This window comes from Balaenoptera ricei, chromosome 5 (assembly GCF_028023285.1).
Source record: "Balaenoptera ricei isolate mBalRic1 chromosome 5, mBalRic1.hap2, whole genome shotgun sequence".
Lineage (NCBI taxonomy): Eukaryota > Metazoa > Chordata > Mammalia > Artiodactyla > Balaenopteridae > Balaenoptera > Balaenoptera ricei.
The window spans coordinates 116,020,790-116,047,061 of NC_082643.1; the positions used below are offsets into that span (position 1 = coordinate 116,020,790).

Consider the following 26,272-nt stretch of genomic DNA (forward strand, 5'->3'; position numbering starts at 1 on the left):
AACTCAATCCCTTAATGGGGTTCTAGAAGAATCCAACTTATAGCAAAATCTACTGTGACTCAACTGTTGAAGAGGTCCCTGGCAGGATGGCTCAGATGTTACATTTCCGCTGTCTCTAGCCCCTCGAAAACACTGGGAGCATTTTTTGCTAACACTCCAGGGACTGGCTGTAAGTCTTTGACTTGCCTCTACTTTTTAGGAGTTTGATTCAGAAAAGAGAAAAATAGTTATTAAAACTTGTTGTTATGTAACAGCAAAAGCAATCCTCAATGTCATGCCCAGTCCCTAGAGAAGGTTCTAAGAGGGTCTAATAGATTCCCCTCCGTGATGCCAGAAGCCCCCTTCAGACGAACAGTTGCCTCTGTAAGCTTCCACAGGGTGTCTCCAGGTGCTTCTTCATCCCTAAAGGGTCAGGTGCTCCCTTCTGGCTCTACTTGTTCATGGCATTCTTTTTTTTTTTTTTTACAAGAATGATAGAGAACCCTGATCTTAGTTCATGAGTTTAATCATGTTAGACATGTAGAGAGAGACAGTCAACTGGCTTTTTAATGTGGTGTGTACTTTACCATCTCTTTCTTTATTCCCAAGTGAGTATGTTTCTAATTAGTTTGTCTCAAGCCAGCTCTTCATTTTTCTAGGTGCATAGATGGCTGATACATTTGAGGCTAGGGCTGTCTGCCAAGAATTCCCTCTCCAGCTAAGACACTCTGTTTAGCAAGTGCCATGATTTACAGAGTGAATATGTCGACCAAGGGCATACTGAGGTTATCACAAATGAAACAAACTTATAGCTCATAGGTTAGGTATTTGTACTAACATCTGCTTTGATACTTTGCAGGGATGAGGTAGAATAGCAGATAAGACTAGCTTTGAGGCTGATAAACATGAGTTAAATCTTGAATCTTCCACTGAATAATTATATGACCTTGGAAACTTTCCCAGCCCCTTTCCTCACCTATTAAATGAGCGTAATAATAGTTCCTTTCTCCTAGTATTATTGTAATAATGATATAATGCATATGACTTCTTAGCTCTGTGCCTGGCCCACAGTAAACACTCATAAATGTTACCGATAATTATGAAGCCTCACGTATAAGATGGAAGTACTTTCTAGGCATCCTCTTGAATATAATATATAATATAGAGCATGTGGATTTATTTTAAAAATCTATGGGAAATAACATTGTCATACTTTCTGTGACCTAATATTAATTTTTGTTGTTTTTTTAGTAAATGATGTTTCTTGTGGGATATTGACAGAACATTATGCAGAGTGTAATGTTTTGCTTTTAAGTACTGCGGCAAGAAACCTGAAGGCGGAAAATCTTCCTGGAATTTAGAATTTGCTGCAAGCCGCAAAATACATTCATAGAATAGGCATTTAAAAATGAGCCATAATTCAGTCCCTGCAGCATTGCAGATATACTTGGGGCACCCTGCCATGGGCACAGCTTTCAGGAAGGATGGAGCGTGAGGCATCGTAGCAGGGCAGGGAGGAGGAGAAACAGTGCGATGTTAGTCATACCAGGGTGCATTTGAAAAGACTCCGAGCATGAATTCCAGATGTGTAGATTTCAGTCATACCTCTCAAATCGTCATAAATTACCTATATTATTTGTAAATTTATACGCCATTGTGGTATTTGGGTTAAATATGAGGTAATTTCGTCCTAGGGTTTTCAGTCTTCCCCTGTGTAAATCATTTTAATGGTATGTATGCTATGCAAATAATTCTGTATTTGAGACTCCCAGAGAAAACGCTTCCATTTCTATCTCCGTACGTCATCACCAGTCACAATAAATAGGCCTGACAGAGTGTGCCAAGGGCCCTGGGCAAGTCCATTCTTCGAGGGAGGGCAGGGCAGCCTACTGAGAAGGAGAATGGATTAAGAGCTGCCCCACCTGAATCTTAATTCCTAGTAGGTCCCTTTTCGTGTTACCATTTTCTCTGTAGTCAGATGTTGTACCACCCAAAGAACTATAAAATGATGCCAGTGTCTTGGGACCTAACGAAAGTTTATCATCATCCTTGTGTTAAGGTTTGAAAATCAAACTTTATCAGCAAGTCAGAGAGGCAGGGCGACTGTGGCTATGTCTCTTGAGTAGCCTCCCCAGGACTTTTTGTGGGGGAAATTCAGCTGTTCTCCCAGGATCGGATTTTGAGAGGAATGGGCGCAAGATGAGGACTTAAAAAGCAATTTGTACCCAGAGTGATCATCTTTACCAAGAGATCTGAGCTTGGTATTATGTCAGCTGGTTTAAATTTAATCTTGTTTTTCCAAAGTCACTGGGATCACAAAATTTGCATCGGCCCAGTCCACACTTGCCAACTAGCACTATCTGCTTTCCTCAAAGCATCCTTGGAGCTTTCTGTTATTCCCTTATAATGAGGACAGACTGTCAGGTGACCCATACTCAGTGCTCTCCCTCAGATGCATCTGAAAACCAAACAGTAAAGGAAGAGAAAGAAGAAACCCAGTACCTTATTTCATTTGTTTTTTAGCTTGACGTTAGTCTCACTATAAAGTCACTAGCTTCCTGAAGCTAAAATGAATGGATAACAGTGGATTTGGGGGTAGTGTAAATTCATCTTCAAATGTGGCTGAAGATTTGGAGTAAAGCGGTAATAATTATTTTTATTTTAATTGTTCTTTTATACTCTTTAATATAGCAGAGTGTATTGCCTATTGACTTTAATGTCCTTAAACAACTCTCTAGAAATACTGTGAAGTTGCTGACTTGTACTGTGAATTATTATTCAGTGTTTTAAACTCAGGATTGAAATATTTTGCAACTGAAGCTTTTTTTTTTTTTAACGTCTTTAATGGAGTATAATTTCTTTACAATGGTGTGTTAGTTTCTGCTTTATAACAAAGTGTATCAGCTATACGTATACATATATCTCCATATCCCCTCCCTCCCACCCTCCCTATCCCACCCCTCTAGGTGGTCACAAAGCACTGAGCTGATCTCCCTGTGCTATGCAGCTGCTTCCCACTAGCTATCTGTTTTACATTTGGTAGTGTATATATGTCCATGCCACTCTCTCACTTCATCCCAGCTTACCCTTCCCCCTCCCTGTGTCCTCAAGTCCATTCTCTATGTCTGCGTCTTTATTCCTGTCCTGCCCCTAGGTTCATCAGAACCTTTTTTTTTTTTTTAGATTCCATATATATGTGTTAGCATACGGTATTTGTTTTTCTCTTTCCAACTTACTTCACTCTGTATGACAGACTCTAGGCCCATCCACCTCACTACAAATAACTCAATTTCGTTCTTTTTTATGTGTGAGTAATATTTCATTGTATATATGTGCCACATCTTCTTTATCCTTTCATCTGTCGATGGACACTTAGTGCAACTGAAGCTTTTCTGATGCATGGTGCAAACGTTCTTGTGTTTCTGTCTTTGATATGTTTTCATTTTATGAATATTTCACTAAAAGTCTTTTCTTTTTCTCACAGTCTGACAGCAATGCAAGCTTCCTCCGTGCTGCCAGAGCAGGCAACTTAGACAAAGTAGTGGAATATCTCAAAGGGGGCATAGACATCAATACCTGCAACCAGGTAAGAGCATGGCCGCTGGCTCTGTATTATACATTGAAGACACTCTTATTACCTGCAGATACATTCCAAGAGCCCAGCTTTTTTCGTGTGCTTGTTGAATTTACTCAAATAGCAGCAATTCAGAATTATGAAAGTCCATTTTTCTTCCTTACCAACTTTTGCAGCCTCGGATGGTTGTATCTAGAGCTAATAAGGCTGGCACATTAGATAGATCAAAAATAATTGAACATCAGTTTTGCCTATGAAATGATCTGGGCTGCCCTGAGCTGGAATGTTGACCAAGAATGATGTTTTACTTCTCATTTATCGTCAACTAATTATCCAGACTCTGGCTTCTTTTCTTGTTTGCTGTATGCCTTTTACTTAGGGGTAACTGATTGTTACAATTTGGGATAGAGAAATAAGAGGATAAAATCAAAATTATCCCTCCCTTTCCCCCAATTAGTTTTTTATTTTTTATTTTTTTCAACTTTATGCCTTGATTTATTTTTTATGCTCTATTACACTGACTAGGACCACCAAAACAATCCCCCCAATTAGTTTTAAAATATGAATTTGAATGAGAAGAGGTTGCAACTGTTGGCTTAAATGAGGTATTTGGATTATTTATTTATCACATCCATTCGCTAAGGACTTTAGACAATATTATACATTTGGATATTATTTGGTCCCAGGGATGTTGAGATTTTTGTGCTATTTTTAACTAAGATTTTGATGCCATGAATTAAAGTGTCTAGTGGACTCCAGTATTCAATATAGTGTGCTAAATGTCGCACATTGGTGTGTGTGTGGTGTGTGTGTGTGTGTGTGTGTGTGTGTGTGTGTGTGAGACAGAGCTGACTGGGAAGTGAATAATCCTGACTAATTTTAAGTTAACAGGAGATGAATTTCACTGGCGGATTCTAAATCATCTATAGAATGCCTGTGATATATATTGATATATATTCTGATATATATTGAGCCCAGGTATGTTCCATCTATAGTCCCCTGAAATTAGTATATCTGTCAAGTACAGCTTTTCAAAAACAACCTGATATCTTTTCATACTCAAACTTACTCTCCTCTCAAATTCCTACCTGCTGGTTTCCTCACCAATATGTTAGTTCCAACAGCTCTCCACCCTTGTCTTCTCCCCTACGCCAGTCTAGCACTCCTTTCTCGGTTCATCTTCTACATCCACAAATTTGCACTAACTCACCGCATGGTCACTTCCCATGGTTGCCATAACAGCCTCCTTAATTAGGTCCTGTCTTCGTCTTGTCCACTCTGGTCAATCTCCACACTATGTCTTGAGTCATCTTTCCAAAATAAAAATATGATTATGGCACTCCTTTCACTACCAAGCTTTCTATGGCTTCCAATGCTTAGGTCAGTAAGATAGTTGTATAAAAATTACCTGAAGCCTTTCGCAAAGGGTGCAGGATTTTCCTTGCTCCTCTTGAGAGTAACCGGCTTAAGAAGCACTGTCACGGATGGCAATATTTCTTATGCTTTAGAGGAGTAACTCCCGTGGCATCAAAAATATTGAGTGCTGCTTGCTGTAGGGAATATCAGTCTGCTGTCACCCTGAGCATCCCTATATATTCTTTTGTGTGTGTCGAGAATGAAAGACCCTGTATGCTCTTTATCTGGAGCATTTCTCAGGGTAGTGTTTGCAGTGAGCAACCTTGCGGGATTAGGTAACTCTTTCCTCCAGACAAGAAATAGGCTTGTTCTTTCTTATTTTAAAAGCTGTGAATTCCCCAAGGTTAATGTTCTTCTTTAACACAACCCACGACATGCACAGGCGTCCATCACTGGTCCTGTGTGTCACTTGCATGGGATTGGGGGGCGGTGCATAGGGAACTGGTGTAAGCAAATGTTGACACTCAGCCACTCCTTTTGCCATGAACTATAAAGTCCCTTGTCTCTGATCCAGGAGACTCATGTCTTCTACCAGTATCAGGAAATAGTAGCAGTTAAGCTCTTTAGCTTGTAGGTAAGATAAAATCCCAGACCTTACATAGTTCTTGACACTGACCTATGGAATAAGACTAAATTCCTTTATCCCAATATATAAGATCTTCATATTTTACATCTCTATTTCTTATCCATCTTATACTTCATTATGACTCTTTTTTTGATATGTTTTTAGTGTTCTTTTGAACAAATAATTTGAAGTTTAGATACATTAGTTACTTTAAAAGAGAAAGACAACATCCAAATTCCTATATAGATATAGATATATGAAATTCTTCCAAAACTGCCTGTGAGATTGAATATGAAATATTTAAAATTTTTAACATGTTAATTTTATTTATTTATTTATTTGTTTTTTTGGCCGCATGGCATGCGGGATCTTAGTTCCCTGACCAGGGATCAAACCTGTGCCCCCGCAGTGGAAGTGTGGAGTCTTAACCACTGGACCGCCAGGGAAGTCCCTTCACATGTTATTTTAGACTTTTTTCAAGTATATTAAATACATTCCCCCAATTTTAATATCAATTCATTAAGATTCTAAATTTGCAATATGCTGGAAAATAGGCAATGAAACTGTTAGAACTGTTAGTTCATTTGGTAAAATCATTGTAAGTGATACCAAAAGACGAACCCAAGGAAAATAAAGTTAACCTCAGTCAAACCACTTAACCTCAGTCAAGTCCACTTCACCCTAAAGTATAAGAAATATCTTAATCTTATAAAAGATCTTGGAGTTTATTTTTAAAGAAAAATAAACTCTCAGCAGTAAATACTCAATTCTTATTTGCTTTATTGACCAACCTCATTTCTTGAGTTACCTTGAGAAGTTTTTAGCTGCCTAACATATTTTTCGTGTAGTGGCCGACTGTCCACTAGCATGTTACTATAAAGGGGAAGAACATGTATTTTTGTGAGAAGGCAACAAAATGTCATGAAACCACACAGAACTTAGAGCCCAGCAGTTCAAGTTCCATGTCCACTTTTGTTAAGTCATTTCAATTCAGAAAGTGACATTTTTCTAATCTCTAAAACAAGAAAGTAATAATACATTCAATCTTACACCACCGAGTTGCAGTGTAAATCAAATATGAAATATGAAAGGACTTTCTAAGGTGTACCTATTCTAATTGCAGTTACTGTGTATGTCTACCAAGAATCAGAAAAATTAAAATTGACCTCCACACAAAGTATGAGATTGTCTCTCCTCAGTCACCTGAATTTACTAGGTAGAAAGTAAATGTTGTTGTCTGGTGTTGGTTCTTTATTACTACCATTCAAGAATGTACATTAAATAGAGATTAGGGAAATGAAGTGACTAATGTTAACTAATTAGCTGCTATGTATCAGGCTTTGTGCTGGGGGCTTTATGTGTGATGTTTCATCAATCAGCAGAGACAAATGTTATAAGGTAAGCATTCGCCTGAGTTTACAAATGCAGAAACTGAGTCCACAAGTGGTTAAGTGATGTCCCCAGGGTCACACAGATCTGTCTCTCACATACAAGTCTTTTCTACTGCAGGGCGTCTTCCTGAGATGTTTGAATCTTATTTTTAATCTACCATTGCTAATATAAAAAGGACTTTATTCATCCTCAGATCAACATAATATGTAGTTAAAGGAACTTTTTAGTCAAAGAGCACCACCACCAGGACTACTACTAAAACTCAAATAAAATATAGAACAGAATATAATTTCCAAACACCTAGGAGGGCAAAAGAGGCAACTCTTCAGCCAAAGTACTGCTATTTCTAAATATGTGAAAGCTCAAAGCTAGTATGGCATATGAAAGAAGAAAAGAAAAAGTATTCTCTATTTTGCTTCTAAGCCTGAGTATCTGGGGAGCATGATGCCATGTAACATAGAAAGCAGGACCTTCTGTACCCTGTTGTATTTCTCAATGAAAGGCAATCTGGGCTGTACCAACTTTCCAAAAATACCACATGTATTGGCGTGCTAAGATTCCTTAAACTGAAATTTGGATGAAAATCTTTTTCTTTATAAAATTGGTCTCATAACTACCGTGAGAATTTTGAAATTTAATTGAAAAATACCATTTGGCTTCTAATTGTTTAAAGGATGTGGGAAAAATTCATAAATTTGGCACAAGACAATATTCTTTAAAAAAAAAACACTTTGTTTTCATTTTTTTTCCCAAATAGTTACAAATTTGTTAACTTTCATTTTCCTTAAAAGATTAAGCTGGTAATGTATTTATTTATCTTTTATTCTCTTGTACATTCAGAAAAGAGAATAAATCTTCGTGTTTGCTCCCTATTTTTGAAACTCATATATACTTATTTTTAAAATTTATTTAGTAATTGTTCATAAGATTACAATATTATAAACAAGGTTAACAGAGCAAGTATTCAATAAATATTAGCAAATATTTTTATATTGATTCTCAACCTAAGTTTTAGCAAAAGTGATGCTGGTTCTCACAGGCAGGACAGAACATAAAAGGTATTATCATAGCCTGTGTCACCAATTAGGAAAGATCACGTTTAGCAGCAATTTGGTAACAGTTACTGTTTATCTGGGTTTCTTTAAATTAAAATCTTTTTTGGAAATAAAATCTTTTTTATAAATGCCATTTGGATCCATCTGGTCTGGACCTCTCTTTAAAAATGCCAGAAACGACATGTACCACAGTGTTCACTGCAGCACTATTTACAATAGCCAGGACATGGAAGCAACCTAAGTGTCCATTGACAGATGAATGGATAAAGAAGATGTGGCACATATATACAATGGAATATTACTCAGCCATAAAAAGGAACGAAATTGAGTTATTTGTAGTGAGGTGGATGGACCTGGAGTCTGTCATACAGTGTGAAGTAAGTCAGAAAGAGAAAAACAAATACCGTATGCTAACACATATATATGGAATCTAAAAAATTTTAAAAAAGGTTCTGATGAACCTAGGGGAAGGACAGGAATAAAGTTGCAGACATAGAGAATGGACTTGAGGACATGGGGAGGGGGAAGGGTAAGCTGGGACGAACTGAGAGGGTAGCACTGACATATATACACTACCAAATGTAAAACAGCTAGTGGGAAGCAGCTGCATAGCACAGGGAGATCAGCTCAGTGCTTTGTGACCACCTAGAGGGGTGGGATATGGAGGGTGGGAGGGAGACACAAGAGGGAGGGGATATGGTGATATATGTATACATATAGCTGATTCACTTTGTTATACAGCAGAAAGTAACACAACATTGTAAAGTAATTATACTCCAATAAAGATGTTAAAAAAAAAAAAAGTTGACTACACCAAAAAAAGCAAAAAACAAAAAAAAATGCCAGAAACAATTCTATTAGCCTGGGACTTTATAAAGGCAACAAAAATGAATAACTGAGAATTGAATTCATAGAATTAATGGAATATGGAATGAACTATATATAGGTTTCTAACAAGTTAAATGAGGTAAAAATATTTGTACAAATAATCTTGTTATATATCTATGAGTTTATTTTGACCCCTCATTTAGAAGAAGCAAAAGGTGTTGCATCTGTCTCGTTCTGGCTATGTGTGCGCTTTTGTTTCTGGATTCTGCATTATTCTCTGATTTTTTTCAATACGTTAATACCAATTCTTGCTCTATACTGAGTAGCGCTAAGTTGGATTTGAATAATGTCTGCTAAATATTTTGAGCACTTAGAATTTTTAGTTTCAATGTTGATAAGTCATTCAATGGAAAGTAATTCCAGTAGAGACTTCCTCAACTACTTGTCCATAGCTCTAAAAAGTTTCGCTTCTGTGTGTAACTACACAGGTTTATGAAGGTGTTTGAAATGTAACTCTTCTTTGATTTTAAAATTGCCAAGGGTAGCTTCACTCAAATTTTTTTGTGACTTGTCTTTTTTTATTTTATTTAAAAAATTTTTTATTTATTCATTTATTTTTGGCTGCTTTGGGTCTTCGTTGCTGCCCGTGGGCTTTCTCTAGTTGTGGTGAGCGGGGGCTACTCTTCATTGCAGTGCATGGACTTCTCATTGCAGTGGCTTCTCTTGTTGTGGAGCTTGGGCTCTAGGCACGTGGCCTTCAGTAGTTGTGGCGCACGGGCTCAGTAGTTGTGGCTCACGGGTTCTAGAGCTCAGGCTCAGTAGTTGTGGCTCACAGGCTCTAGAGCGCAGGCTCAGTAGTTGTGGTGCATGGGCTTAGCTGCTCTGTGGCATGTGGGATCTTCCCGGACCAGGGATTGAACCCATGTCCCCTGCATTGGCAGGCAGATTCTTAAGTGCTGCGCCACCAGGGAAATCCCGACTTGTCTTCTTAAGTACTCTGCTAATGTGATTTAGATTGAACAGAACAATTTATATTCTAAGAATTCTCTTGAATGCTCTTTTTCTATGACTAAAAGATGTGGATTTTAAAACATAACTCCCAGGCAGCCACTCAAACCTCCCTAAGTCATCTCAAATTTTATCATCATAGCAGTCTTTCGGCCAGTCTGAACTCAGGCTTACCATTTGTTTATCTGTTTATTCAAGCATGTATTGTGTGTTTACTATGTGGCAGGCACTGTCCTAGGTGCCATGAAGAGAGAGGCAAAACCCTGCCCTCATATAGCTTACAATCTACAACCTGAGAGGAGAGAGACAGTCACCAAGGAAAAAAGTAAAATATGTGGAAAGAGAGATGGAAGTAAATGACAGGGAGAAAAATATAGTAGGGGAGGAGGAGAGGTAGAGGAAGGGAAGCAGCATGTTACTTGAGGTAGGATGGTCAGAGGAAGACCTGAAGGAATTGAACAAGGAAGCCCTGCACTGTTTGGAGGGAGTATGTCTTAGAAGAAGGCTTGACGGGGAGAAAGCCCCAAGGAGGGAGCATGCCTGGAGTGTTTGAAACCAGTGTAGCTGGAGTAGAACGAGGGAGGGGAAGAGAAGTAGGAGGTCGGGGAGAGCCCAAGGCAGCACCAGAGAGCATGTAGGCTATTTTAAGAACTTTGGCTTAATTCTGAGAGAAGAGAAGTGATTAGAGAATTTTTAGCAGAGAAAGGACATAAGTTTGAATAGTCACCCTTAGACTGAAAGGGAGCAAGGGCAGAAGGAGGGAACACTTTTGAAATACTTTACCAAGAAGGAGTATTACACTTTACAAAGGAGTATTACACTTTACACTTTACAAAGGAGTATTACACTTTTGTCATACTTTCAGTGAGAGATGAGGTGCTTCTAGGCAAGCAGGCAGGAGAGATGGTGAGAAGTGGTCGGATTCTGGATATATTTTGAAGATAGAGCTGATAGGTTTTGTTGATGGATTTCATGTAGTCTAAGAGCAAAAAAGAGGAGTCAGGGATGAAGGCTGGGGTCGCAAAGAGAATAATGAGGGTGGAAGATTCATTACCCGAGAGGAGAGAGAAGGTGTGAAACAATCATCTAGGAGAGTGGGAGAGAGTGATTAAGTGTAACAGCGAATCATTGCCGGGCAGAAAGTAGGATGAGTGGAAAAGGGAGGAGTCAGGGATGAAGGCTGGGGTCGCGAGACTAATGCGGGCTAACGTTTCATTAACTGAGATGGGAAAGACTGGTTTGAGCAGGTTTGAGGGAATAATCAGAAGGTCACTTGAGAACATGTTAAATTTGATTTGTCTATTTGATATCCAAGATATTGAGCATGTAGTTGGATAGATGCGTCTGGCGTTCAGAGGAGAGATTTTGGCCAGAGATCTATTATTTGGAGCATTCAGTGTTATAGATGTTAGGTAAAACCAGGAAACTGGATGAGGTTACCAAAACAGTGAGTGAAAAATTTATGAAATATTGAAGAGGTCCAAGGACTGAGCCTTGGGACACTCCATCTCTTAGAGGTCAGGAAGATGAGGAGGAGCCAGCAAGAAGAATGGGGAAGAGTGCCCAGAGAAGTGGCAAGAAACCCTGGAGTGCGGTTTCTCAGAAGCCAAGTGAAAGAGTTATTTTCAGGTGGAGGAAATGATCAACTCTATAAAATGCTGTTGATCAAATAAGCTCAGGAACAGAACAAATGCTGTAGTAAAGTGGTGGTAGCTGATGACTTGTTAAAGGCATTTTCAGTTGCCTGGTGGGGTGAAAGCCTGACTGGAGTTGATTCAGTCGGTAATGAGCAGACCAGATACTACTGGAAGGTCTCTTTCTGTAATGGGAAGGAGAGAACAGGGCACGTAGCTGGAAGAGGAGGTAGGATCAAGAGAGGCTTTTTAAAAAAATATGAGATAAATTATAGCATTTTTGTTTCATTAATGGAAAAAAGAAGCAGAGGAGGGAAAAATCAGTGATACATGAGAGAGAGGGGAGACTTGCTGGGTGGTGTCCTAGGGTAGGTGAGAGGGGATGGGACCTGGTGCGCAAGTGGGGGAGTCAGCCTTTGCTAAGAACATGGATAGTTCAGGAAAAAGAAGGGTTTAGGGATAAAAGACCAAGAAGTAGTGTGGGTGTGGTGCTGGGAGCTGGATGTGGAATGGAAGTTCTCTTTTAATTGCTTCTAGTTTTTAGTGAAATATGAATGTCATCAGCAGAGAGCTAAGATGGGAGAGGAGGTGTTGGAGATTGAGGAGACAGGAGATATGAAATAATCATCTAGGAGAGTGGGAGAGAGAGTGATTAAGGGTAACAGAGTATGATTGCCAGGCAGCGTTAAGGGCCCACTTAAGGATTATGACAAGTGAGCACGTATGTGTGTCTCTGCAGCCACATTCAGACATGGGATCAGTTGCAGAGATTGTGGTTGAGCTAAGCATGTATAGTACAGCCAGAGAAGGGCAAGCCAACTGCAGATGCATACAAGGGAATGACTAAAATGATTATAAAGATTATGCATGGAATTTAGGCTGAGTGAGGAAAGAAATGGACACAGTGAAAAGGTGAACAGACTCTAGGTGTCAGGGGCTGAAGGATTGTTTGATTTGGGTCAGTAGATTGGCAGGAGGGTAAATGGAAGTTAACGGCTCGGATGCTTGAAGTTGAAATCCTGGAGGAAGATTATATCATTGGAAATGACCGTGGAAAGAGTAGATGAGGTAGAGAGAAGGAAAAATTATTGGTAGAAAAGTCAGGAACCTGAATGTGTAGAGTTCTGGAAAAACCACCTTCATATATGTTGGAAAAGGAGGCAATGAACTAGGAGCTAAAATCTTCAAGAGATGAGGCTGGGATCTAAAACGTACAGGCTGATGGCATCTGGAGGTTTATGTAAAAGGATGAGGAAAAAATAGTTTTGAAAAGCAATGAAGAGCAAGGAGCATTAGCATAGCTCCACTGAGTCCAGTGGTTAATTGGGGTGTAGGGGATAAATATTATCACTTGAGTAGACTTCAGGGAAGCAGTAGCTTCGGGTTTCATTTAGAACAGAAAGGTTAAAAGGAATGTTCAGAGAAAAGATTTAAGACACAGAGATGCTGCTAATAACCACCTTCATGTGTTCTAGAGGACATTGTGTAGGAGTTTCCGGACATGGGACGTGATCAGAGACACAGTTAGAAAAGGGGATAGCAAGGCATACAGGGGTTGCATTTGGAGGGCTGAGGATTGACCTGGTGACTGGCACCAATAGGGATACAGGGTGTGATAAGTTTAGTCCATATGGTCCCAACCAGATAGTGATGGTGAGATTGTGAGAGTTGTCTGGAGAAAGATAAGAGGCAGGAGGGAGTGTAGCCAGGAGCCCATAGAGTTATGGAGTCCCACCTTGATTTCTGCTATGGAGGGTCAACAGAGGGAAGATCTTGATCCAAACACGTATTCAATACAGCTCTTCAGATATGCACTACAGCCAAACACAGGTGGTGTGTGAGGTAAGAGGTAGATGCCATTTTTGCTTAGTCATTTTTCTGCTTGGTTATTTTCTTTGTGCCATTAAAAATCAACCAGCCCCTTTGCAGTAGCTGAGATTTTGTCCACTCATAGTCTAACAGTCTCTTTGTTTGCTGACCACTTATTCTAAACAGTCTTTTTCCTTTCTTCTCTAGAAGTTTCCCAAGCCTCTCCCATCCCTCCCTACCCTCATAGATTTCTCCTTCTCCTTTCATGTGTGTGTGTGTGTATGTGTTTTGTTGATTATAAAGGTGTAACCCCAAATCCTAGGATCTCTAGTCTTTAAAAGGCCTTCTCTCTTCTGGAATAAGGAGGAAGGAAAAAAAGGAAACCTTTTTTTCAGATGAAACCTTCTTCAGATTCAGAAGAAGAGAAGAGAATTCAGCAGCTCCATATGAAAAAGCGGTTGTCTGTTGAGGTGGACATGATCAGGGGCTACCTGTCTCTTGCTGAGCCTGTATACGTACATGCGTATAACCTGATGTAGGCAACTGGTTTTAGTCCTATACTCAGTTTCTTTTCAGCCTTTTCCCGCAGAAATGAAAGGTCTTCAGGGTAAGATGAAAGAGTCCAACATGCAGATGAACGAAAGCTCATAAGGGCACACCTTGGAAGAGGTCATCCCTGGCTCTCCCCACACCCTCATTCCCCTAGCTACCACCACCAAAAACAAACAAACAAACAAAAACAAGCTACCATCAATAAAAAGAAGAAAACTTCTTTGTGCAGGGTAGAGGGGGCAGAGGGGACAGTCTGAAATTAAACCCTGCACCTGAGTGGGTATGCAGACTCACTGCGGGGGTGAGAGAAGCATGCCACTGCCCTTGGGAAAGAGGTTTATTGGAGAACCTGGGATGTGATATTTCCCTTAAGGAATGAGGGAAGACAGCATAGTGCCCATGGGAGGCAGAGGAGGGAAGTAGCATGAGAAAGAAGCAATTTACCAGGGAGGTGAGAATATATTTTCTCATCCAATGCAACCACCAGAAGTTATATCAAGAGATCTGGGGGGTGGGATAGAGAGAGTGGGAGGGAGGGAGACGCAAGAGGGAAGATATATGGGAACATATCTATATGTATAACTGATTCACTTTGTTATAAAGCAGAAACTAACACACCATTGTAAATCAATTATACTCCAATAAAGATGTTAAAAAAAAAAGAGATCTGTTATTCAAGTTCCCTTGAAATTATTAATTTAGACCTCAAACTGGAGACGGTCTCTACAGCCCTTTTTAATGACTCCTTTTAGTGAGATTTCTGTGTCTCTAAAGAAGACACTAGATTCTCATTAACCATTTGCATTCACAGCTAACAATTTAGCAATACACAGAAAGGAATGCAAGATCCACAAACTGGGAACTTGGAACATCAACAACACAGGAAAATTAAGGGGTTTAAAAAGGAAGGTCCATGAAGTATACCAATCTAAATACAGTTACTAGCTTATATGAACCAGGTCACAAAGAATGATTTATAAACTAGTATTTAAGCTTCAGTGTTGTTTAGTGAAAAGGGCACTTTGCTGGAAGGAATAACATCCAGGATTGGCACACAATAGGTTTCCATAATATTTGATAAATGAATAATTGAATAAACACAGACATTGAGCCAATCACTTAAATTATTCTGAGTCAAATAATCCATTCATGAAATGGGAAATAATAATACCTATGATATCAAATAATAGTTTCTTTATTGCATGCCTACTGCATGCTTATCACTGTGTTACATACTTTATGTATGTAATCTTTACAACATACTTCTCTACCTTAAAGGGAGACTACTTTGGGCTCAAGAGATACGTGAGAAAACCCACTGTGTTGCACACACTCATTCAGGAGACCAAATTATGGCTGTGACAGTTGCAGTTGGAGAGAAGTTAATTAACAAAAAGTTGGGCTGGCCACAATGGATGATTTTACTCAAGCTAGAGTAGCTGGATGTACAAATTCTGGATAAGTTCTAACAAGTTTATTCCTTCCAACTTAATCAAAATTGTCATTATTCCTTTCAGACAACTTGTAATTCTGTGGGACATAGTAAAGCTTCTAATACTTAGGAAGGTTCTAGTCTTGCCTCCTCAAGCATCTATTCTGCTTTCCGAAGGGAAAGACCCAAGTTTCATCAGGTTATGTTTACAGACCATCTCTTGAGGTAGTATTTCTTCTACTTAGAGAAGGAGATTTTTTGGGGAACCCTGAGAATACATCTGTATGCTTCAGTTTCAGAAATCCTGCATTAAAATTCATGTTCCTTTAAATGATCCCTTGGAATCAATCAAGAACACAAGAACAAGAAATTACTAGATGATATTTAATTAAATGTGATTTACCCAGATGATCTAGCATATATGTCTATTAATTTTTTTAAGATTGGCAGTTAAATGAAAATATCAGATTAAAAAAATTCTCAGAGAATTCTGAGATCCTCAAGAGCACATCCAAGGATTCCAGGCTGAGAAAAGCCACTTTAGATTAAATCCTTCTCTCACGGTCTAATTTGCTCTTATACACATTAATGTTAACCAGCTTCAGCCTCAGAGAGTGCACTTTTCCTGATTGTGTTTAAGGGCTAGAGGTGGACGTAGTTGTACCTGACTTGTCTGTGCACTGACCACATTTCCTGATAAAATGAACAGTGACCGGATGAATTAAACAAAATCCTGTTAACCTCTGCATGGTCCATACTATTCATTAGCTCATTCATTGTAAGAATATTACTGCAGTATCCTTTGCCTTGTGCTAGGTACTATATTAGGCGTAGAGGTTACAAAGGTGAATAGATTTGACTTTTGTTCATAAGAAGCCTTGTTGGGAAGATAAACAGGACACAAAACACAATCAATTGTGAAAAGAACCAAATTTTGTGATTGTTCAGAGGATAAAGTGACTAAGCTGGCTTGTGTATCACAGACAAACCTGAAATTGATACTGAATGCAATTCGCAGGAATCATTTTATTGGGTTGGCCAAAAAGTTTTTTCCATAACATCGTCTGGAAAAACCTGAATGAACTTTTTGGCCAACCCAATATTATGATGGAAAGCAGAGTGATGGTGTGGTACTTGGAAGACTCCTATAAGCTAACTTTTCTTGTTTGATGGCTCCCTCCTCACTCTTCCCATATTCTTTTAGAGCACAGCAAGCCAAATTTGGCTTATTTTTAATTAAAATTGTAAAAAAGGGGGATATTATTAATTACTAATTATCTAATAACATTACTAGATTTTTTTATGGGTACCTGGAAATGTAGACTTGGTTCCTCGCACAATGCTTGGCATACAATACAGGTACAAAAAAGTTTAGGTGAATAACTGATATTCAGTTATTATTAATTATTGAATTTAAGCTTTCTCTAGTTTACATTAATTTGAAACTCTGTGCCATGTTTTTATCTGAGTTTAATATTGTGGACAGTATTCTTGTGCCTCACTAGAAGTAGGCGGACACAGCACATGCTAGAATGAGCTGTGTGGAACCTTTTTAGGTTCCATGCTCCTGTCTTGCTTCCTTCCCTTTGAGATCCTGCCACTCTTTCCCTCTCTCACTTCAACCTCACCCTTGGCCCCTGGAGGCACATCCACTTCAGGCTGCCCCACTAGAGGAGTTTTCTCGTTTCATTTAAAAAAAAGTTACTGGTTAATTCTGATATACATTCCTTCCCCTGCTTGCCAATCTTGATAAATTCTATGTCAGAAGAAGATCCATGTTTTTAATGCCCTCTTTAAAGATGAGTTGATAGAAATAGTAACTGAGTCAGTGATAAATATACAAAGATGAGACTTCATCTAGTGGATATTTTCTTTAAATCTTCTGGAAATTATACTCTCATTACTTGTCATTTAAGAACCAAAGAATTTTACTACTGCAAGTAACTTATGGGATCAACCAAACATAACCCCTTTCCTCCAGTTTTAAGTTAAATTAAAACTAACTAAGCTTGGCATGGACATGATACTATAACTGTCTAGAATTCATTATAGAATTCCTTTCCAATTTTGACACTCTTAGACATTGTAAGTCTAGAGGCCTAAAGGAAATAATTTTTCTCCTTAACTACTGGCTTATTATCAGAGGTTGAGATATTTTTATTCTAAAAAATATCAACTAAGAGTTAATGAGAAATTGAGGTCTAAAGAAAGCGAAATAGAATTATAATGCAGAGCCCATAGTATTTTTTTTGCTTTAATTGTAGGGGTTAAGAATATAGTTTCTGAGCTAGAATCACCAGGTAGTTCATAACTCATAATGTTCAATTCAGGGTTAAATGAGTTAATGCATTTAAAAGCTTAGATCTAAGCCTGACACATGAGAATAAACTGTAATAAGTTTTAGGTTTTATTTAAATAATTTGCTGCTGACTTTTAATGTCTAAATCTCTTTAAACCATGACTATTATAATAAGTAGCTCAAATAATTTTCTGTCTTTGAGCTTCATGTTAAGTCAGATGTCTTGCTTTAACACATGTTAAGTCAAATACTAAAGAAATAAGTTATCTATCATTTCTCATAAAATTAATTTAACCAGAGAAATGAGACCACATGAAAATGACATTTAACTTAGGAGAGTTAAAACTCAGTAGTAAAATAACAGCTTTTTGAATTTTTGACAGGATGACTACTAAGAGGCTAGGTTCCCATTTACTTTTTAGGTTTCATTAGAATTCAAAATACATTTAAAAATAATCATTTCTGCCTAACTTAATAATTTCCCCAGCCCAGGTAAGCATTATATGTTAGACCCAAAATACTCAATTCAAGAGTGATTTGTACACGCCTCTGTGGGCTTTAACCATGGAGGAAGAGGACACAAGCCAAGGAATGCAGGTGGCCTCTAGAAGCTGGAAAAGGCAAAAAGAACTGTTCTACCCTAGAGCCTCTGGAGGGAATGCAGGCCTGCTGACACCATGATTTTAGCCCAGTGAAACTCAACATGGACTTCTGACTTCAGAGTGCCATCTGCTTGTGGCCCCTTCCATGAAAGAAAAAGCACTCAATTCAGCTCATCACCTTTAATCAGATCTCTGTGATAGAAAACAGAAAGAGTTAGGAATATGTGCGAATTTATTACTTTCTGCATCTAACCAGGAAATCATAATATCTTACATTTGCGAGAGTCCAAATAACATAAACATACATTACTTTATATTCTTTTTTTGGGCATTTTTGCCATTTTATTTTATTTATATTTTTATTTATTTATTTTTAACATCTTTATTGGAGTATAATTGCTTTACAAAGGTGTGTTAGTTTCTGCTATACATATGAATAGCGTGAATCAGCTATACATATACATACATCCTCATATCTCCTCCCTCTTGCGTCTCCCTCCCACCCTCCCTAACCCACCCCTCTAGGTGGACACAAAGCACCAAGCTGATCTCCCTGTGCTATGCAGCTGCTTCCCACTAGCTATCTGTTTTACATTTGGTAGTGTATATATGTCCATGCCACTCTCTCACTTCATCCCAGCTTACACTTCCCCCTCCCTGTGTCTGTAGGTCCATTCTCTACATCTGCGTCTTTATTCCTGTCCTGCCCCTAGGTTCTTCAGAACCATTTTTTTTTTTTTTTTTTGGATTCCATATATATGTGTTAGCATACGGTATTTGTTTTTCTCTTTCTGACTTACTTCACTCTGTATGATAGTCTCTAGGTCCATCCACCTCACTACAAATAACTCAATTTCATTCCTTTTTATGGCTGAGTAATATTCCATTGCATATATGTGCCACGTCTTCTTTATCCATTCATCTGTTGATGGACACTTAGGTTGCTTGCATGTCCTGGCTATTGTAAATAGAGCTGCAATGAACATTGTGGTACATGACTCTTTTGGAATTATGGTTTCCTCAGGGTATATGCCCAGTAGTGGGATTGCTGGGTTGTATGGTAGTTCTATTTTTAGTTTTCTCAGGAACCTCCATACTGTTCTCCATAGTGGCTGCACCAATTTGCATTCCCACCAACGGTGCAGGAGGGTTCCCTTTACTCCACACTCTCTCCAGCATTTACTGTTCGTAGATTTTTTGATGATGGCCATTCCGACCGGTGTGAGGTGAGACCTCGTTGTAGTTTTGATTTGCATTTCTCTAATGATTAATGATGTTGACCATCGTTTCATGTGTTTGTTGGCAATTTGTATATCTTCTTTGGAGAAATGTCTATTTAGGTCTTATGCCTATTTTTGGATTGGGTTGTTTGTTTTTTTGATATTGAGATGCATGGGCTGCTGTATATTTTGGAGATTAATCCTTTGTCAGTTGCTTCATTTGCAGATATTTCCTCCCATTCTGAGGGTTGTCTTTTCATCTTGTTTATGGTTTCCTTTGCTGTGCAAAAAAGCTTTTAAGTTTCATTAAGTCCCATTTATTTATTTTTGTTTTTATTTCCATTTCTCTAGGAGGTAGGTCAAAAAGGATCTCGCTGTGATTTATGTCATAGTGTTCTGCCTATGTTTTCCTCTAAGAGTTTTATAGTGTCTGGCCTTACATTTAGGTCTTTAATACATTTTGAGTTTATTTTTGTGTATGGTGTTAGGGAGTGTTGTAAGTTCATTCTTTTTATGTAGCTGTCCAGTTTTCCCAGCATCACTTATTGAAGAGGCTGTCTTTGCTCCATTGTATATTCTTGCCTCCTTTATCAAAGATAAGGTGACCATATGTGTGTGGGTTTATCTCTGGGCTTTCTATCCTGTTCCATTGATCTATATTTCTATTTTTGTGCCAGTACCATACTGTCTTGATTACTGTAGCATTGTAGTGTAGTCTGAAGTCTGGGAGCCTGATTCCTCCAGATTTGTTTTTCTTTCTCAAGATTGCTTTGGCTATTCGGGGTCTTTTGTGTTTCCATACGTATTGTGAAATGTTTTGTCCTAGTTCTGTGAAAAATGGCATTGGTAGTTTGATAGGGATGGCACTGAATCTGTAGATTGCCTTGGGTAGTATAGTCATTTTCACAATGTTGATTCTTCCAATCCAAGAACATGGTATATCTCTCCATCTGTTTGCATCATCTTTAATTTCTTTCATCAGTGTCTTATAGTTTTCTGCATACAGGTCTTTTGTCTCCTTAGGTAGGTTTATTCCTAGGTATTTTATTCTTTTTGTTGCAATGGTAAATGGGAGTGTTTCCTTAATTTCTCTTTCAGATTTTTCATCATTAGTATATAGGAATGCAAGAGATTTATGTGCATTAATTTTGTATCCTGCTACTTTACCAAATTCATTGATTAGCTCTAGTAGTTTTTTGGTAGCATCTTTAGGATTCTCTATGTATAGTATCATGTCATCTGCAAATAGAGACAGTTTTATTTCTTCTTTTCCGATTTTGGATTCCTTTTATTTCTTTTTCTTCTCTGGTTGCTGTGGCTAAAACTTCCAAAACTATGTTGAATAATAGTGGTGAGAATGGGCAACCTTGTCTTGTTCCTGATCTTAGTGGAAATGGTTTCAGTTTTTCACCATTGAGAATGATGTTGGCTGTGGGTTTGTCATATATGGCCTTTATTATGTTGAGGTAAGTTCACTCTATGCCTGCTTTCTGGAGGGTTTTTATCATAAATGGGTGTTGAATTTTGTCAAAAGCTTTTTTTGCATCTATTGAGATGATCATGTGGTTTTTCTCCTTCAATTTGTTAATATGGTTTATCACATTGATTTATTTGCATATATTGAAGAATCCTTGCATTTCTGGGGTAAACCCCACTTGATCATGGGGCATGATCCTTTTAATGCTGTTGGATTCTGTTTACTAGTATTTTGTTGAGGATTTTTGCATCTGTGTTCATCAGTGATATTGGCCTATAGTTTTCTTTTTTTGTGGCATCTTTGTCTGGTTTTGGTATCAGGGTGATGGTGGCCTCGTAGAATGAGTTTGGTAGTGTTCCTCCCTCTGCTATATTTTGGAAGAGTTTGAGAAGGATAGGTGTTAGCTCTTCTCTGAATGTTTGATTGAATTCGCCTGAGAAGCCATCTGGTCCTGGGCTTTTGTTTGTTGGAAGATTTTTAATCACTGTTTCAAATTCAGTGCTTGTGATTGGTCTGTTCATATTTTCTACTTCTTCCTGGTTCAGTCTCAGAAGGTTGTGCTTTTCTAAAAATTTGTCCATTTCTTCCAGGTTGTCCATCTTATTGGCATATAGTTGCTTGTAGTAATCTCTCATGATCCTTTATATATCTGCAGTGTCAGTTGTTACTTCTCCTTTTTCCTTTCTAATTCTACTGATTTGAGTCCTCTCCATTTTTTTCTTGATGAGTCTGCCTAATGCTTTTTTAATTTTGCTTATCTTCTCAAAGAACCAACTTTTAGTTTTACTGATCTTTGCTACCATTTCCTTCATTTCTTTTTCATTTATTTCTGATCTGATCTTTATGATTTCTTTCCTTCTGCTAACTTTGGGGTTTTTCGTTCTTCTTTCTCTAATTGCTTTAGGTGTAAGGTTAAGTTGTTTATCTGAGATGTTTCTTGTTTCTTGAGGTAGGATTGTATTGCTATAACTTAGAACTGCTTTTGCTGCGTCCCATAGGTTTTGGGTTGTCGTGTTTTCATTGTCATTTGTTTCTAGGTATTTTTTATTTCCACTTTGATTTCTTCAGTGATCTCTTGGTTATTTAATAGTGTATTGTTTAGCCACCATGTGTTTGTAATTTTTACAGATTTTTTCCTGTAACTGATATCTAGTCTCATAGCGTTGTGGTCAGAAAAGATACTTGATACGATTTCAATTTTCTTAAATTTACCAAGGCTTGATTTGTGACCCAAGATATGATCTATCCTGGAGAATGTTCCATGAGCACTTGAGAAGAAAGTGTATTCTGTTGTTTTTGGCTGGAATGTGCTATAAATATCAATTAAGTCCATCTTGTTTAATGTATCATTTAAAGCTTGTGTTTCCTTATTTATTTTCATTTTGGATGATCTGTCCATTGGTGAAAGTGAGGTGTTAAAGTCCCCTACTATAATTGTGTTACTGTCAATTTCTCCTTTTATGGCTGTTGGCATTTGCCTTATGTATTGAGGTGCTCCTATGTTGGGTGCATAAATATTTACAATTGTTATATCTTCTTCTTGGATTGATCCCTTGATCATTATGTAGTGTCCTTCTTTGTGTCTTGTAATAGACTTTATTTTAAAGTCTATTTTGTCTGACATGAGAATTGCTACTCCAGCTTTCTTTTGATTTCCATTTGTATAGAATATCTTTTTCCATCCCCTCACTTTCAGTCTGTGTGTCCCTACGTCTGAAGTGAGTCTCTTGTAGATAGCATATGTACGGGTTTTTGTATCCATTCAGCCAGTCTATATCTTTTAGTTGGAGCATTTAATCCATTTACATTTAAGGTAGTTATTGATATGTATGTTCCTATTACCATTATCTTAACTGTTTTGGGTTTGTTATTGCAAGTCTTTTCCTTGTCTTGTGTTTCCTGCCTAGAAGAGTTCCTTTGGCATTTGTTGTAGAGCTGGTTTGTTGGTGCTGATTTCTCTTAGCTTTTGCTTGTCTGTATAGGTTTTAATTTCTCTGTCAAATCTGAATGAGATCCTTGCTGGGTAGAGTAATCTTGGTTGTAGGTTTTTCCCTTTCATCGCTTTAAATATGTCCTGCCACTCCCTTCTGGCTTGCAGTGTTTCTGGTGAAAGATCAGCTGTTAACCTTATGGGGATTCCCTTGTATGTTAATTGTTACTTTTCTTTTGCTGCTTTTAATATTTTTTCTTTGTATTTAGTATTTGATAGTTTGATTAATATGTGTCTTGGCAAGTTTCTCCTTTGATTTATCCTGTATGGGAAATCTCTGTGCTTCCTGGACTTGATTGACTATTTCCTTACCCATATTAGGGAAGTTTTCAACTATCATCTCTTCAAATATTTTCTCAGTCCCTTTTTTTTTCTCTTTTTCTTCTGGGACCCTTATAATTCGAATGTTGGTGAATTTAATGTTGTCCCAGAGCTCTCTGAGATTGTCCTCAATTCTTTTCATTCTTTTTTCTTTAGTCTGCTCTGTGGTAGTTATTTCCACTGTTTTATCTTCCATGTCACTTATCCGTTCTTCTGCCTCAGTTATTCTGGTATTGATTCCTTCTAGAGAATTTTTAATTTCATTTATTATGTTGTTCATCATTGTTTGTTTGCTTTTTAGGTCTTCTAGGTCCTTGTTAAACGTTTCTTGTATTTTCTCCATTCTATTTCCAAGATTTTGGATCATCTTTACTATCATTACTCTGAATTCTTTTTCAAGTAGACTGCCTATTTCCTCTTCATTTGTTTGGTCTGGTGAGTTTTTACCTTGCTCCTTCATCTGCTGTGTATTTCTCTGTCTTCTCATTTTGCTTAACTTACTTTGTTTGGGGGTCTTGTTTTCGCAGGCTGCAGGTTCGTAGTTCCCGTTGTTTTTGGTGTCTGCTCCCAGTGGGTAAGGTTGGTTCAGTGGGTTGTGTAGGCTTCCTGGTGCAGGGGACTGGTGCCTGTGTTCTGGTGGATGAGGCTCGATCTCATCTTTCTGGTTGGCAGGACCACGTCCGGTGGTGTGTTTTGGGGTGTCTGTGAACTTATTATGATTCTAGGCAACCTCTCTGCTAATGGGTGGGTTTGTGTTCATGTCTTGCTAGTTGTTTGGCTTAGGGTATCCAGCACTGTAGCTTGCTCATCGTTGAGTGGAGCTGGGTCTTAGCATTGAGATGAAGGTCTCTGGGAGAGCTTTCACTGTTTGATATTACATTGGGCCGGGAGGTCTCTGGTGGACCAATGTCCTGAACTCGGCTCTCCCACCTCAGAGGCTCAGACCTGACACCCGGCCAGTACACCAAGAGCTTGTCAGCCACATGGCTCAGAAGAAAAGGGAGAAAAAGGAAGGAAGGGAGGGAGGGAGGGAGGGAGAAAGGGTGAGAGAGAGAGGAGAGAAAGAAAGAAAGAAAGGAAAGAAAAGAAGAAAGAAAATATTAAAATAGAAAAAATATTAAAAATAAAAAAATTAAAAATTAATAAAAAAGAAAAGAGAGAAAGAAAGAAGAGAGCAACTAAACTAGAAAACAAATCCACCAATGATTACAAGGTCTAAAAACTATACTAAAAACAAAAAAACAAACAAACCAAAAAACGGACAGTCAGAACCCTAGGACAAATGGCAAAAGCAAAGCTATACAGACAAAATCACCCAAAGAAGCATGCACATACACACTCAGAAAGAGAGAAAAAGGAAAAAAGAATATATATATATATATATATATATATATATATATATATACATACCAATGATAATAAGCTCTAAATACTAAACTAAGATAAACATAAAACCAGAAACAAATTAGATGCAGAAAGCAAACCCGAAGTCTACAGTTGCTACCAAAGTCCACTGCCTCAATTTTGGGATGATTCATTGTCTATTCAGGTATTCCACAGATGCAGGGTACATCAAGTTGATTTGGAGATTTAATCCGCTGCTCCTGAGGCTGCTGGGAGAGATTTCCCTTTCTCTTCTTTGTTCGCACAGCTCCTGGGGTTCAGCCTTAGATTTGGCCCCGCCTCTGCATGTAGGTTGCCTGAGGGCATCTGTTCCCACCCAGACAGGACGGGGTTAAATGAGCGGCTGATTTGGGGGCTCTGGCTCACTCAAGCCATAGGGAGGGTGGGGTATGGAATGTGGGGCAAGCCTGCAGTGGCAGAGGCCAGAGTGACGTTGCACCAGCGTGAGGCACACTGTGTGTTCTCCCTGGGAAGCTGTCCCTGGATCACGGGACCCTGGCAGTGGCGGGCTGCACAGGCTCCCAGGAGGGGAGGTGTGGATAGTGACCTGTGCTCGCACCCAGGCTTCTTGGTGGCAGCAGCAGCAGCCTTAGCATCTCACGCCTGCCCGTCTCTTGTTTTCACACCGATAGCTGTGGCTCGCGCCTGTCTCTAGAGCTCGTTTAGGCGGTGCTCTGAATCCCCTCTCCTCACGCACCAGGAAACAATGGTCTCTTGCCTCTTAGGCAGTTCCAGACTTTTTCCTGGACTCCCTCCTGGGTAGCTGTGGCACAGTAGCCCCCTTCCAGCTAGTTCACGCAGCCAACCCCAGTCCTCTCCCTGGGCTTCAACCGAAGCCCGAGTCTCAGCTCCCAGACCCCGCCCACCCTGGCGGGTGAGCAGACAAGCCTCTCGGGCTGGTGAGTGCTGGTCGCACTGATCTCTGTGCGGGAATCTCTCCGCTTTGCCCTCTGCACCCCTATTGCTGCGCTCTCCTTCATGTCCGAAGTTCCCTCCCCGCCCATCCCCCGTCCCAGCCAGTGAAGGGGCTTCCTAGTGTGTGGAAACTTTTCCTCCTTCACAGCTCCCTCCCAGAGGTGCAGGTCCTGTCCCTATTGTTTTGTGTCTATTTTTTTCTTTTTCTTTTGGGAATTAAAAAGAAAGCCTCTAGGAGTTGAGAATAACTCACTAATAAAACAAGTTTCCTCTTGGGTCATCCATAGTTTGATTTATATATTAAATCAGAAATCTTTGGACATTAAAGACCCAGTAAGATCAGTTCAACTGACAAAAGATGACACGTGCTTTGCTTTTCCCCGTCTTCATGAAAACTAAATACATTCTTAATTCTATCATAGTGAGTACTCTTAGTTTAGAGCAGCCACCATGAAAGAGGTGGGAAAGGCGCAGATAGATTATGGATGAGTATACTGAGTGGGATTTGGATTGGGAATATGTAAACAGGTCATTTTCATTTTGAGTTTGATTTTTTTCCTCCCATTATATAGATGATTCCTTTCACCAGTGTCATTTATGGTAATGGCAGAGTGAAACTGTAAACAGCATTTCGTAATTATTTGTATCGCTATATGTGGGCATGTAGTTCCTCTTGAAAAGAGCTCCTCATTTAGGGCATCTCTGACACAGGAGCCCCGTTATGAGTGGGGGTGGTGTGGAGGTTAGGGAACAAATTTCACTTTCTCTTCTTTATTATTTGCCCGTTGATGTATCCATTT

At 38.8% G+C, this 26,272-nt stretch overlaps 1 protein-coding gene across 41 annotated transcripts in view; it reads left to right on the plus strand.

Annotated features, from left to right (window-relative positions):
* ANK2 (ankyrin 2) overlaps positions 1-26,272 on the plus strand; it is a 695,510-nt gene that overhangs the window by 478,924 nt on the left and 190,314 nt on the right. For all 41 annotated transcript variants that reach the window (XM_059923449.1, XM_059923446.1, XM_059923454.1 and 38 more), the window contains exon 2: positions 3,464-3,565. In XM_059923449.1, coding sequence (XP_059779432.1) covers positions 3,464-3,565 — 102 coding nt within the window. The remainder of the gene's footprint in view (positions 1-3,463; positions 3,566-26,272) is intronic.